Genomic DNA, 14,337 nt, shown 5'->3' with positions numbered 1-14,337 from the left:
TAGTGACTTAAGACTTCCCTATAATACCGTGATAATACACCCTTTTACCGTCACATCTGTTGTAAGGAGTCCCCGTTATTTATAATCAACAACTTGCTTACTAAAGTACTTACTTAATCCATGTCCGCTCCCTAGGTGGAGCACATGGTGTCCACGAAATTTCCTGACCTCTGTCTGCGGCCAACTCCCGTGTGTGCTCCCTGGTCAGGTCCGCGTCCCGTAGTTCAGACGTGAACTTCCGACAAACTGTCGGCTGTGGACGTCCAGGACCGCGAAAACCTGATACCTTGTAAAGTAGGCAAGCGTCATTAAGGCTCTTGGGAGTTTTCCACAATACATGCTCTAGCTCACAATATCGCCTCCGTTTGACGACGTTTATCACCGGAGATTGCTGCGTTTGTTCTCTTATTACTTTATTCCGCTCAAAGTCAAACCACCGCTCACCCAAGATTCTTCTGAGACTATTCTCAAAACTCAAAATTATGCTGTTTTAAGCCCTATTAGGGTGCCAAATTCCTTAATATGTCATACCACCGCGTACCCAGTATCAAAATATTAAAACAGAGATAAATAACATTTAAGAGAAAGGAATATAGAAGTCTAGGCATCTACAGGGCTTATGAGCTGTCAATGGCCGGTTTAAGTGGCCACTTTACACACTAAGTAACATTCCCCAGTATTATTTCGAGGCACCTATTCTCAAAAATCATTAGCGAGACCTAGACGGTTCGTAGCAAAAGCGTTAGCGTAGTTTGGTGTTCTCAGTAAAATATAATGGTATGTATTATTTCACTGCAGTACCTACACACATTTGTATTTACTCGTTAACTTGATTTAGCTTTAAAAATAACACAGTATTATTTCAGGTTTTAAAAGATTTCTAAAATTATATTTGAACCGTATATTTGAAAAAATTACAGTAATTCCAAATTAAAACTAATTGTCTGATGGAAGAATCAGATGACTAAAAGAGTTTGATCAAAATCTAGTATACGAATATGATTTTTATTCTTAAAAAACGTCTGACACAGAAATATATAATGGTACTTTTTAAAAAAATTAACAAAATCGCTTCAGTTCTATGTGCGGATAACGAGACAACGAAATATCGATTTCGGCTATTTTAATCAGGCATTAAAAGTACCGGAAAGTTATCTTCAAGACAGTGACAGAAAAACAGTGTTCAAATACATATTTATCGTAATCCCCTCTCACCACATATCCTTACAACTTTTTAAAATCCAAAACCCATAAACAATAATGTTTAAGGTATTTTTTTCTCTTACAAAAAATAATTAATAATAAAAATAATGTGACCTCACTGGGGTTACCCGTGCCGAGGACACTTAACGCTATACTTTTTTTAAAATATTTTACATTTGAGAATAAACAAAGAAGACTAACTTAATAAACAGATATAATTAACAAAATGTTTCAAACATAACATGTTTATAATTAATTTATGTAAATCTATATTATTTATATTACAAAACGCACGATAAAATAACAAAAACCTAACATTAGCTATACACATGTGGAGTAAATGATTTAACATTGGTTTGGGCGAATGAGACAATCCATTTTATTTCTACCTAGCTCTACTTCCCATTTTTTTATAGCCTTTTTGAACATTTTCTAATTTATATAGCGCCATTTTTGTGAAAATCACTAGATAATTATAACAGATAGGAGCTTAATACAGCACGTCTTATAGCTACAGAGCGCATGAACGGTAAGAAATCTAGCCCCCATTTACCTATTTTTAAATTGACAAAGAAATTTAGTGTATTAATGAAAATAAAAAATTTAATTAAAAAATCAAAATGAGTTAGATTACAACATGTCTTGCAGCTACTACGCATAAACGGTTGGAATTCTAGTAACCATTTACAAAATTAAGGTTTTTTATAGTTGATAGCAGTTACATAACGAAGCTATATTACCAATTCTATCAACTACGACAAATTCTAGCAACTTAAAATGATATCAATAAATTTACAAGAAATAAACGTAAACATAGAGCATAGTAGTAAATTTGTCAAGTGTTCATGTCAAGAAGAAAGCAATAAAAAACTAAATAAATAAAGCACTGTTTCAACATTATGGTTAACAAAATAAAGATAGACTTCCAAAGGGTAGCTTTTGTAGAAAGTAGGTAGATCCGTCGCCATGAGGCCTAATATGGTTGATGCACACGTGTTGTTACTGAGGGATGATGCCTATTGTTCCAACGACTTGGTATCTATTTTGATCCGTACTGTTTTGTTTTATGAGACGCAACATTCCTGTTCAATTTACTTGTCTACATTAATATAACACAAACACGTGTATGTTTCATCATTTTCTATGTTATTAGAAGGTGGGTAATAAACATATTATATATTTATTAATAAACGTAAGTTCACTTTTAGTAGCACTGTTGTAATTGATTCATTATGGGATGTGGTGTTCCAGATAGCTAAATTTCGATACTTTCTCATCAAAAGTTGATGCTTTCTTATACGGTTTTAATAGATTCATATAAAGTTTTATGATTTTAAAGTTACTGGCGCACTATTGTTTGAATGTTTCCTTATCTTATCCTCTCTTTGTCACATATTTTGGTAAGAATAACGTGTAAAACAATGATATTAAATAAATAGTCTTCTTTTTTCCACTGTTTGTCCATAACATGACTACACATTAACGACTTAAAAACATTAACTCAGTGTTTTCAAACGTTAACAACTTATTTTCAAATTTAAAGCTACGGTTGGCGAGGAACTATATTTCACGCCCACCCCGTACGGTGGCTAGGCCCAAACTGTTTATGTTAAAATGTTTTTGAAAATATTTACTCCAAATTTTCGATTGTATGAATTTTCTCGGTAAACGAGTGTATACTCAAACCTAGCTATTTCGAAGCGTTATCGGGTTCACCTTGTAAATAATAAAACAAAATATGAAATTCGTTATTTTAAGGCATAATTCTACGTCCAATTTTCCATTCGTAAAATTTTTACCCCTTAACATCTTTTCTTAAGCTAAGATATAACGTTGTTTCATACACTATACTTGTTTTTGTTTCAGATTTACAAGAAAGCCAGGAATATTTCGCCTATTCAGAGTGTCAATATAAATCTCCAAAGAAAAGTTCTTTAAAATTGCACTCGTTTATTCATACCGGCGGGAAACCACTTTCATGCTCAAAGTGCCAATTTAAGTGTTCTCTGAAAGGTTCTTTAAATTCGCATATGTTGACCCACTTTGTCAAGAAACCATTCTCATGTTCAGAGTGCCATTATAAATGTTCTCTGAAAGGTAATTAAAAAAAACACGTGATGACACATACCGGTGAGAAACCATTCTCATGTTCAGAGTGCCACTTTAAATTTTCTCAGAAATGTCATTTAAAATCCCACATGTTGACGCATACTGGAGAGAAGTCATTCTCATGCTCAGAGTGCCAGTATAAATGCTATCGAAAAGATACTTTAGAGTCACACAAAATAACACATAGCCGCGAGAAACCATTCTCATGCTCAAAGTGCCAATTTAAGTGTTCACTGAAAGATTCTTTAAGTTGGCATATGTTGACCCACTCTGTCAAGAAACCATTCTCATGTTCAGAATGCCATTTTAAATGTTCTCAGAAAGGTAATTTAAAATCACACATGTCGACACATACCGGTGAGAAACCATTCTCGTGCTCAGAGTGCCAATACAAGTGTTCTCAGAAAGGTCATTTAAAATTACACATGTTGACACATACCGGTGAGAAACCATTTGCATGCTTAGAGTGCCAATACAAGTGTTCTCAGAAAGGTACTTTAAAATCACATATGTTGACTCATACTAATGTGAAACCATTCTCATGCTTAGAGTGCCAATTTACATGTTCTCAGAAAGGTGCTTTAAAATCACACCGGCTGACTCATACCGGTGAGAAACCATTCTCATGTTCACAGTGCCAATTTAATTGTTCTCGGAAAAATAATTTGAAATCACATATGTTGACTCATACCCGTGAGAAACCACTCTCATGTTCATGGGCCAATGTTCTCGGAAAAGTACCTACTTAGTAAGTAAAAGCGTCTCATGTTGACTTATTCCGGTGAAAAACCATTCTTACGCTCAGAGTGCCAATTTAAACATTGGAGAGTTCGTCTGCAATCACATGTGTCAACTCACACTAGTACCGGTGACAAACCATTTTCATGCTCAACGTTCCAATTTAAGTGTTCTCAGAAGAGTGCCTAAATCCACACATGTTGACGCGTACCAATGAGAATGGTTTCTCATGCTCGCTCAAAGTTCCAATTTAGGTGTTGTCTTAAGTTCTCTAAAATCACACATGTTGGCTCATACCGGTGAGAAACCATTATCATGCTCAAAATGGAAATTTAAATGTTCTCAGAAAAATGCTCTCAACACGAAGAGTTTCGGATTAAATTTCCAGTAAGACCACAATAATTTACGTAAAAGTTTAAGTTTACCGTAATTTTAAGCTGAATTATAGAAGAAAATACTTATGTTAAAATCGTTTTAATATTATTACCTAAGTGATTTGCTGACATTTCATTTAGTAAAATATAAACTATAAAATTATAAAGTGAAATGACAAATTCATCAACTTTGAAAATAACCGAGAATCACTATTAACCCACCCGTTCCTCTGATTTAACCGGCGTTGCAAATTGCACTTAATTAATTCATATCTCGCAACCACTATGAATATTACAACGAATTTTGTTGGCATCTTCAAGTAAACCTTAACACAGTAGAAAGGAAATATACTCCATTTTCAGGTATACCGCGAAACCGTCCAATTTAGCCCGCTTTTTTACAATTGTTAATCTTCTAAAAAAAATGCACGTTGTGCTTTACTTTTTAATTACTTTTTAATTACTAGTTGTAAATTCAGTCATATTTAAATGCGATTCAAAGCAATTGAAAAATCAGGGCAAATTACCTCCATGTTCGTCCATGTTTGCCCGCAACCATTATTTGTTGAACTGTAGCTTATATGGCGTTCTTGTCTAAGAACTACTTGATTAAATTATTAATTCAAGGGCAAAATTGTCGTTTGAACATATTTTAAATGGCTTACTAATAAAATATTCGTCTAAAAACAACTGGGCAAATTCACCCGCCAAACTTTATTTGTTTTCATACAAGCAATTTATAGGCCTTAAGGTTGTCAAAATCTGGATGATAACTTAAGAAAAATTAATAAATCTTGTTTATTTAAAGAAATGTTTTATTTAAGTACACATGCCAATAATCCTAGTCTTAATTATCTAAATGACAATTTTTATTATCAGGTAGATACACACATTTTTCGAAATAGCAAATACTTATACCTATGTTGCAAGAAACCATAACTGTTTCAGGAATATAGTTGATGGACAACTAAAAAGGATTGAACCAGACGACATCAATTTTAAAAATTAATATAAATTATTTTGTAATCTACTTAGATTGGACTTATGGACTTCCATACTACGAAAGTGAAAAAATATCGTTGGAGGGTGGGCAATAATGGAGGCTAGTTAACTCCAGATATTATGAAAATTATCTAATATAAAAACAAATTGCTTACAATGAAGAAAATAAGAAATGCTTCAGAAACTATTAAAAAGCAATATAAGGAATAAAAAAACATATTACCTAATGAATTAAGAAAGGCAAAGAAGAATTAAATGAAATTGTCCACAATAATGATAATACTATTGAAAATCTAAGATACCAAATGTGTGCGAAACCTTCGTAAGAGTTTAAATTTAATTTAAACTAATTATTTAAATTAGAAAGTGACAAGCCTAACACATTTTTTCGTTTGGGCAAAATTGACAACTCAGAGGCTCAACTTATGCCTTTTAATTTGCCCATGGTCATAATTCTTGATTTAGGCTACTGACAGCATATAATATAAACAAAAAATGATCTAAAAACCTCAGTCTATATTGTGCAGCAAGAAAAACTTACCTTTGTCTTTGCTATCCGAGCAGTATAATTGGCCCGCAACTAATTACACACGCACTTTGACAGGTTCTGACAAGCCACTGAGTAATGTTAGTGACTAAAGCTTCTAAGGAAAGTTAGTGACATAAATCTACTTTCGTCCTTAATGTACCAAATTTACCGAAATCAAATAGAAATATATTTTTTTATAAGTTGCTCATAAACTAGACTTTTTGGGCAAAATATCCATCCAGGGCAAAATTGGACGGTTTTGCGGTGCTGATACTTAAATCTACAAATTTGAAATAAACAATGAGAGAGTTAAGCTAGGGTTTCATAGGACAGCGGTGCCCGTATTTTAACGGCCGTAGTGAACGGTGATGCGGTGGACAGCCGTCGTAACGGTGACTAGAGAATGATTTCTTATGAAAAGGGTGTTAAATGGTGTTGATAACGCCGTTTTCCTAGAAAACCAGTCTCTAGTAACCGTTACGACGGCTGTCAACCGCATCACCGTTCAGTACGGCCGTTAAGATACGGGCACCGCTGTCCTAGGAAACCCTAGCTTTACAAAGTCTGTTAATAGACTTCTTTGCTTCGCGGAAACGGTGGAACAGCCTTCTATTCTAAACATAATTTCTATGAAAGTTTTTCCACATTACTTTTTATCTGTGGTTCAGCTGTCAAAAACTAAGCAGGACGCGTCCCTATCTCCCTGATAATAAATACATAAATTACAATATTATAAATTACAATATTTTTGGACAATTTACCGAAGGTTTTACATACAAATCGCCGCAAAAGGTAAGTAACAATTCCACTTTGAAAAGTAGTACAGTATATATTTGATTTGTAGCACCAAAACAGGCCGGAGGCTCAATTACAGCGGTGAATCGGTGGCCGTGTAAAGATGGAAAGATCCCACTTGCTTGTTTTGTTCTCACCGGGAATCGAATCCGATACTCCCGTGCGTGAAGTAAGCGTCTTGCGTACTTTATACGAGGACTGGACAGCTATTTTTTGGCATCGGCCATGCTGGATATGACCGGAGCCATAACCAAAGACAACTTTTAATGAACTTATATATCTTCTTATTATTACATAAGTACAGCTATTGACTAAGGGAATCGTATATTGGAAGCTCAGTGATGGTTGAAATAATAATTTGTAAATTGTGATTGTAATATTATTTAAGCGCGAGGCCGAGGTACTGCGATGAAAACCAGGATGTTTCTTTTAATGACTTGAGTAGGTTGACAAATGTCAGCAGGAATATGGAAGTCTAGGCGTTTGCTGGGCTTATGACCTATCATTGGGTGGTTTGGCTGGCCACTTTACACACTGTGTAACATTCACCATTTTCCCATTGATTATGCATCCATATTTCTTCAATTCTTCCATCAGTTGATTTTATTTAATTTGGGAAACCAACAGCTCTTCAGTAAACAACAGATACATTGTATAGACTCAGAACCAATAACAGATTGCCACAAATTGCACAAAGTTAGTGAAGAAAATATAATACATATATTGTTTATGTAAATTTAGTATGTTTCTTTTTTAGGTGATACCGTGTATGTTGGATTTGTCCCGACGTTTCGGCTACCAGTGCTGGAGCCATCTTCGGGGTAAACTGAGTCTGAGTCCTGAAGATGGCTCCTGCAATGGTAGTCGAAACTTTGGAACAAATCCAACACACACAGTATCACCCAAATAAGAAACTTATTGATAACAGCGACCGTGAAAACCTTCGCACCTATTTAACATTAAATATTTAAACAATATTCGTATTTTTTTTAATGAACAGTTATTGTAAATTGGGCGGGATTAGAACAAGGATGCACGAAGCTAGGATAAGAAGGGGAAGGGAGATGTACATATTTATTGGTATAGTCTCCATCAAGTTATCTAATGCATTTTCAGTTTCAAATCTTATAGAGTTTAGTGATGTTAAAGAGCTGAAACTTTTATTGTTGTAAAGAGATTCATTTTCAACACCATTCATCAACCTTGAGTCGATGCTACTCAGCACTAACTCATGCTGATTTAAGTTGCCAACATATGTGAATTTCAATGGGTCCAAGTTTTATTTTATCGAAAGCGTAACAGTCAATGTAACTCGGCTAATGACAGTTCATATGATAGTCCTGTGAATGCTGGGACTTCTATATTTCTTTATTTAAACATTTAACCATATTTGCATATTTTTTTAAGAAACTTTTCCCAGCTTACAAGATTACGGTAACAACCCCGTTCCATGCTAGGTTAAAAAATATTAATATTACTATCGTTTAAAAGTTAATTTGTGTTAAAGATAGAAGGGACATATACTGTACAAACTTGTTACAATACAATATATACATTTTAACAAATTGCAACAGATATGAAGAACATTTAAGATAAGTGAATATGGAAGTCTAGGCATGTAGAGGGGTTAGGATTTGTCATTAGCTGGTTTAGGTGGCACGTAACACATACATACATATAGTATATATGATAAACCTTTTTTTAACTCAATATGGGTGAAACTTTTTGCTTAGTATTTGTTTTATTTTTATTTATTTATCTTTTATTTTCATCATCTAGTAAGAATTTCCGATCCGTGGCATGCTTCAGCCTCTCTCTGGCTTCCTACGACCAATGTCATAAAAGAGCGAGCTCAACATTTTCCTCAACCCGACAACAACACTCCCGCTTTTCCATTAGTGTTGCCTCGATGCCAGAACAGTCTTGACCCCTTTTCTTAGTTACATATCCATATTGACGGTAAGGTATTAGCTTGTATTTAAGTGTGTGACCACTACCTTTTTTAATAAGTTCGATTAAATAACATTAAGTAGGTACCCTGAATTCTTTGAAAAGCAAGTCACTTGGATAACAAAACCGTTTTTTTAATGACTTATCAATGATTCCTGTGCAATTGTTACCGGTTCACGGTACCGGTTCGGTTTTTGTTCAAGCTCCCCAACTCTGTTTATAAATATCTAAATAACCCACTGTAGCTGTATTTTTTTTCTTATGAAGAAAAGTTAAATTGTTTAGATTGTATCATTGGATAACTAAGATTATTTAATTAAAACATCGTATTACATCATATGTCTTATTTTATTGTTTCAAAACATAACGTAACGTTGATTCTAGCATTTCGAGTTGGTAATTATCTGTTTTATATAACCGATTTGTATAATTTCCAGGATTAATCAAAGATATCCTTTGTGACTTTTTACGAAATAAGAAGAAATGGATATCGCTCCAGTAAATATTAAGTCTGAACCGGGGACTGGCGATATTCTGCATACTGGGGAAGACGCGTCATGTCCCTGTGTAAGCGAGGAGCCAGATGTTTCTACCGTGAAGAATGAACCGTGGTCTGGCAATGTAGAAGGAGATATTATCTATATTAAGGAAGAGACGCCATGTCCCCATACAAGCGAGAAGCTAGGTGTTAGTACTGTGAAGGTTGAACCGTCGACTGGCGATGTTGAAGGAGATATTCTTCATACTCGAGAAGAGGCGTCATGCCCCTATATAAGCGAGGAGCCAGGTGTTGTTGCCGTGAAGGCTGAACCGGGTACCAGTAGTTACCAGCCAAAGATTCCTAGTGATATCTGCACAGAGTTAGATATTGATTATCCCGACATTAAACAAGAATGTTTGGATTCTTCTCGTAAGAATAAAATTGCCTCAAGTAAGTATTTATTTATTTATTTACTGTGGATAACTTATAAAGCGCCATTTTCGTAATAAAATACCTCAAGGGCGCTTTACATTATGATTCTATTGTTAAGTTAATTTAATTGAAGCTTTTAAATTTGTAATTTAATTAAAATAATTTATTTTGTTGTCACGTGCTACGGATTTATTCAAATGATTTAGAGAACAAGTGGGTTTTAAGTTTTTTCCGAAACATCACTTCACTTTCACAGCCTCGCACCTCTGCTGGGAGAGCATTCCATGCCATAGGGCCTGCGACCGCAAATGCGCGCTCACCAAATTTAGTGCGCTGTTTGCGTAGAGGTATAATAACTTTTCCTCTCGCCGTAGACGTAGCTGATCTAAGCGTGAGACGCCTGTCAGCTAGTTCATCTGGAATGCATAGTTCCCTTAGATATTCCGGAGCCGAGTTGTGCAGTGACTTATACATAAGCCAACAGAGTTTGTATTCGACCCTCTGTGGAAAACGTTAAACTACTGGGAGTTTTACTCAATTCTGACCTATCTCTTGGCGGCACTCCCTACATTGGGTAGAGCCGTATCCTGGATCAAATTCTGTCGTCTGGCTGAAGCCACCCACAGTTGTTCCACTCCCTTCTATATTATTTGCTCTGAGATTACGTCTATGAAAACGCAAAGGACTTAAACTCAAATTTCAACTCATACCGTGTGTGTTGGATTTGTTCCGACATTTCGGCTACCATTGCAGGAGCCATCTTCAGGGTAAGCTGAGTGTTTTTGAGTTTACCTTTGAGGATGGCTCCTGAAGTAGTAGCCGAAACGTCGGAACAAATCCAACACACACGGTATCATCCAAAAAAGAAACAAATTGACAAAAGTCGTCGTTCTGATACACTTTCTAAAAAAAAAACAAAAAATCGTTTTAGTTTTAGGTGTGGATAACGATTCAGCATAATATCGATTTTTTCTATTTTAGTCAGGCTTAAAAGGTTCGACGGGCAGTTGTCGTTTTCGCACAGTATCGGACAGGTATTTTCAAGACAGTGACTCACCTATGTGATTACAATTTTTTTCAAATCCAAAGAACAAAAGTAGTAATGTTTATAAATACATATAATTTTAAATAAGTTCAGTAATTGTATCTCATTTTTGATTATATGCATTTTATCTGAACACGAGTGTATACTCAAACCTAGCAATAGTGATGCATTACCGGGTTTAACTTGTAAATAATAAAAAATATTTGAACTTTTTCATCCAATTCGTTCTTTTAAGCCATAATTCTCCGTCCAATTTTCCGTTGGTAAAATTTTTATCCCTTTACATTTTTTATAAAGATTAGATATAACGTCCTTTTAAAATATACTTGTTTTTGTTTCAGATTTACAAGCAAGCCAGAAATATTTCGCCTGTTCAGAGTGTCAATATAAATCTCTAAAGAAGAGTGCTTTAAAATTGCACTCGTTTATTCATGCCAGCGAGAAGCCATTCTCATGTTTAGAGTGCCATTTTAAATGTTCTTGGAAAGGTAATTTAAAACAGCACATGTTGACACATACCGGTAAAAAACCATTCTCATGTTCAGAGTGCAAAATTAAATTTTCTCGGAAATGTAATTTAAAATCACACATGTTAACTCATATCGGTGAGAAACCATTCTCATGCTCAACGTGCCAATTTAAGTGTTTTCATAAAAGTTCTTTAAAATCACACATGTTGGCTCATACCGGTGAGAAACCGTTCGCATGCTCAGAGTGCCAGCATAAATCTTCTCGGAAAAGTCATTTAAAATTACACATGTTGACGCATACCGGTGAGAAACCATTTGCCTGCTCAAAGTGCCAGCATAAATCTTCTCGGAAAAGTAATTTAAAATTACACATGTTGACACATACCGGTGAAAAATCATTCTCATGTTTAAAGTGCAAATTTAAGTGTTCTCAGAAAAACTCTTTAAAATCACACATGTTGACACATACCGGTGAGAAATCATTCTCATGTTCAGAGTGTAAATTTAAATTTGCCCTGAAATGTAATTTAAAATTTCACTTGTTGACTCATACCGGTGAGAAACCATTCTCATGCTCAGAGTGCCAATACAAATGTTATCGGAAAAGATCTTTGAAATTACACTTATTAACTCATACCGGTGAGAAACCATTCTCATGCTCAGAGTGCCAATATAAATGTTATCGGAAAAAATCTTTGAAATTACACATCTCAACTCATAACCATGAGACACCATCAAAATTGTGTAGCTTTTAGAATATAATAACTTATTTAAAGGAATCTTTTAAATATGTAATAATAATTCTTTATTAATAAAATTACAACATCTTTATATACCACATTTTGTATGGTAATAGATATCTCTGGATTATGTGTAGTTTGCATAACTAGGTACAACCTGTTTTAAAGCTGACAAATGTTTTGTTTTTGCCTTCATTAACGAAACATCACTTACCTTCTAGTTAATTTAGATTACAATATTAAATATTCTTTTTAAAAAAAAATGTAGTGAATCTTTTGTAGGAATGAAATAGTTATGTGACTTACCACAGTTTCGTTGCAAGGTGCGTGAAGTTTAAATGAATGATTCACTTACATTACATTGTTGTTTTAATTGAACATAAAGGTAAATACAAATTACAAAGGTGTAGGGTCCATAGTCCATAGTCGATGACACACACGTGTTAAATTAGTTCACCTGAAGTAGACTAATGATTGACGATGCAATGTCATCATTTTCTATCGAATCCAATAAAACTTACATTACAACTCTAGCAACATTGCACATAAAAACGGGATCGTCGCCCTGCAGTACATTCACATAACCCCTACTATGAAGAAATGAACTACAAAGGAATATGGTCTATAAAGAGACCACAGGACGCAGCCAACATCAGTCAGTTCAGTTCACGTCAGACCAGCTCGATGACATCACAAGTTCCAGCAAGTGCAGTTACTACAACCCATCATCGCCGCTACGCTCGTGCTACATAACCAAGTTCTGTATCTTATTCGCCGTGTAATAAATACGCATTAAACTCCAACCTCGTGTCTTCTCTGTCAATCTCTAACTGGGGTAGGAACTCCAACCAAACCCTCAGCAACCTTTATCCAACAAAGGTTACAATATACTAAAATTTAACCGTGACTCGAAGTTGATGGTATGCGGGTAGTAAAGGTTTGGGTTATAGAGAGCGATAACGGATTTGAACCAAAACCGGCCGTGGACAAACGAGTTCTAATCTTATTATCGCAGCGTTGTACGATCCGTCCGTTTCCTGTTTCTGTTGTTCGCAGTGTTGCCAGGATGGACATGTAGCGCCCGAGTAGGCCTATAAAATAATTATATTTTAACAAATGTTCTGACAAGTCCAGTACGATTTTTTTGTAAATGTATCAAATTGGATCCGGGTCATGATCGAGCGGTACATTGTTTATTTCGGGACTCAAAAACTTAAAATTTCTTTGCCCGAATTCAGAGTGTGTGGTAGACCCTTTGACCCACCCTCTTGTTTAATTTCTGGCAGTATATGAGTGTTCCTTCTGTGATTAAGCGGAAAGTTAACATTTACAAACATCATTGTTCTATGAATATACAACTGCATTACATCTAAAATCCTTGATTCCTTAAACAAAACATCATTGGGGTAACCTAAAACATTTAAGTTTGTAAGTGAAAATTCTTGATGGAAGTTCATTGTAATTTATTATATGAATAAAACACGAGTGATACTTTAATCCACAAATTTGGACACCAACAATAAAATAAAATACTTAAACTCATTAAAATAACATTATATCCATTCATTAGTTAACCCATAGAAAATTTGTCGATAATGATCCTTAAGATAAAAATAACTTTATTTAATTTACTTACATATAACTTTGAATTATGTATCCTTACCTCTGTTCTGTATAAATACATTTAACTTTTTAATAAAGATACCAGTCTCGAAGATGTCGCGAAAGCGATGAAACCGGTTACTGGATATTCCAAATTTGTGGATTAAAGTATCACTCGTGTTTTATTTATATAATAAATCATTGGGGTAGCTAAATGTTTTTCTTCAAATTATTTTTATCGGTTTTTGAGCAGACTCGAGAGGTTTTAAAATATATTTATAAGTGCCTCCCCATCCAATGATGCCATTAGTTATAATGGAGTAACATAAAATATAGCATAGTTGTTTGGGTTCATATAAGGATAAGATGTTACGTATCGACTTCAAGACATGGGAAAGATTTCTAATTATTTGTGTTATGAATTATATCTTTTAAGTATCTATCCATAATTATTCCCATATATTTTATATGATGTACCGATTCAAGAATTTCGTATATATTTATTATTACATTATTGTCTAAGTAAAATTATTAATTTATGCAATGTTTCTTTGACTTTCTAACTAGGGTCATTTACCCCGTCCTAAGCCAGTCAAAAAAATATATACAAAAAACAGTACCTAATCATTACATAAAAAAATAGGAGTAGTAGACATAGTGAAGATACAGTTGAAAACATAGTAAAAAACCACAGTAAATACTGTGGTGGAGAAATTTCGGGGGGCGAAGCACCCACCGAACAGATAAGCCAAGTAAAACATGAGACCATCAAAACCAAAACGAATCCTCTCCATCTCATCTGACCTATGCACCACCCGAATCCTCAAATAAAACACATTTTTTCCAATTCAACGTTTATTTATTTTC

At 34.5% G+C, this 14,337-nt stretch overlaps 1 protein-coding gene across 1 annotated transcript; it reads left to right on the top strand.

Moving 5' to 3' along the window:
• Positions 1 to 6,610: 6,610 nt before the first annotated feature.
• LOC148279337 (uncharacterized) lies at positions 6,611 to 13,398 on the top strand. Its single transcript, XM_088230122.1, has 3 exons — positions 6,611 to 6,747; positions 9,138 to 9,631; positions 11,000 to 13,398. The coding sequence occupies exons 2-3, from the start codon at positions 9,184 to 9,186 to the stop codon at positions 11,881 to 11,883; spliced, it is 1,332 nt and encodes a 443-aa protein (XP_088086248.1). The 5' UTR covers positions 6,611 to 6,747; positions 9,138 to 9,183; the 3' UTR covers positions 11,884 to 13,398.
• Positions 13,399 to 14,337: the final 939 nt, after the last annotated feature.

Source organism: Micrasema longulum, unplaced genomic scaffold (assembly GCF_059751315.1).
Source record: "Micrasema longulum isolate JH-2025_06_02 unplaced genomic scaffold, ASM5975131v1 h1tg000731l, whole genome shotgun sequence".
Lineage (NCBI taxonomy): Eukaryota > Metazoa > Arthropoda > Insecta > Trichoptera > Brachycentridae > Micrasema > Micrasema longulum.
The sequence above is the reverse complement of the archived record's forward strand: the minus strand, read 5'-3'. Positions and strand labels throughout refer to the sequence as shown.

Excerpts from the sequence above, each read along its gene's own strand:
- LOC148279337 (XM_088230122.1), top strand. The coding sequence starts at position 9,184 with ATGGATATCGCTCCAGTAAATATTAAGTCTGAACCGGGGACTGGCGAT. Across the intron at positions 9,632-10,999 it reads TAAGAATAAAATTGCCTCAA|ATTTACAAGCAAGCCAGAAA; the intron begins GTAAGTATTTAT and ends TTTTTGTTTCAG.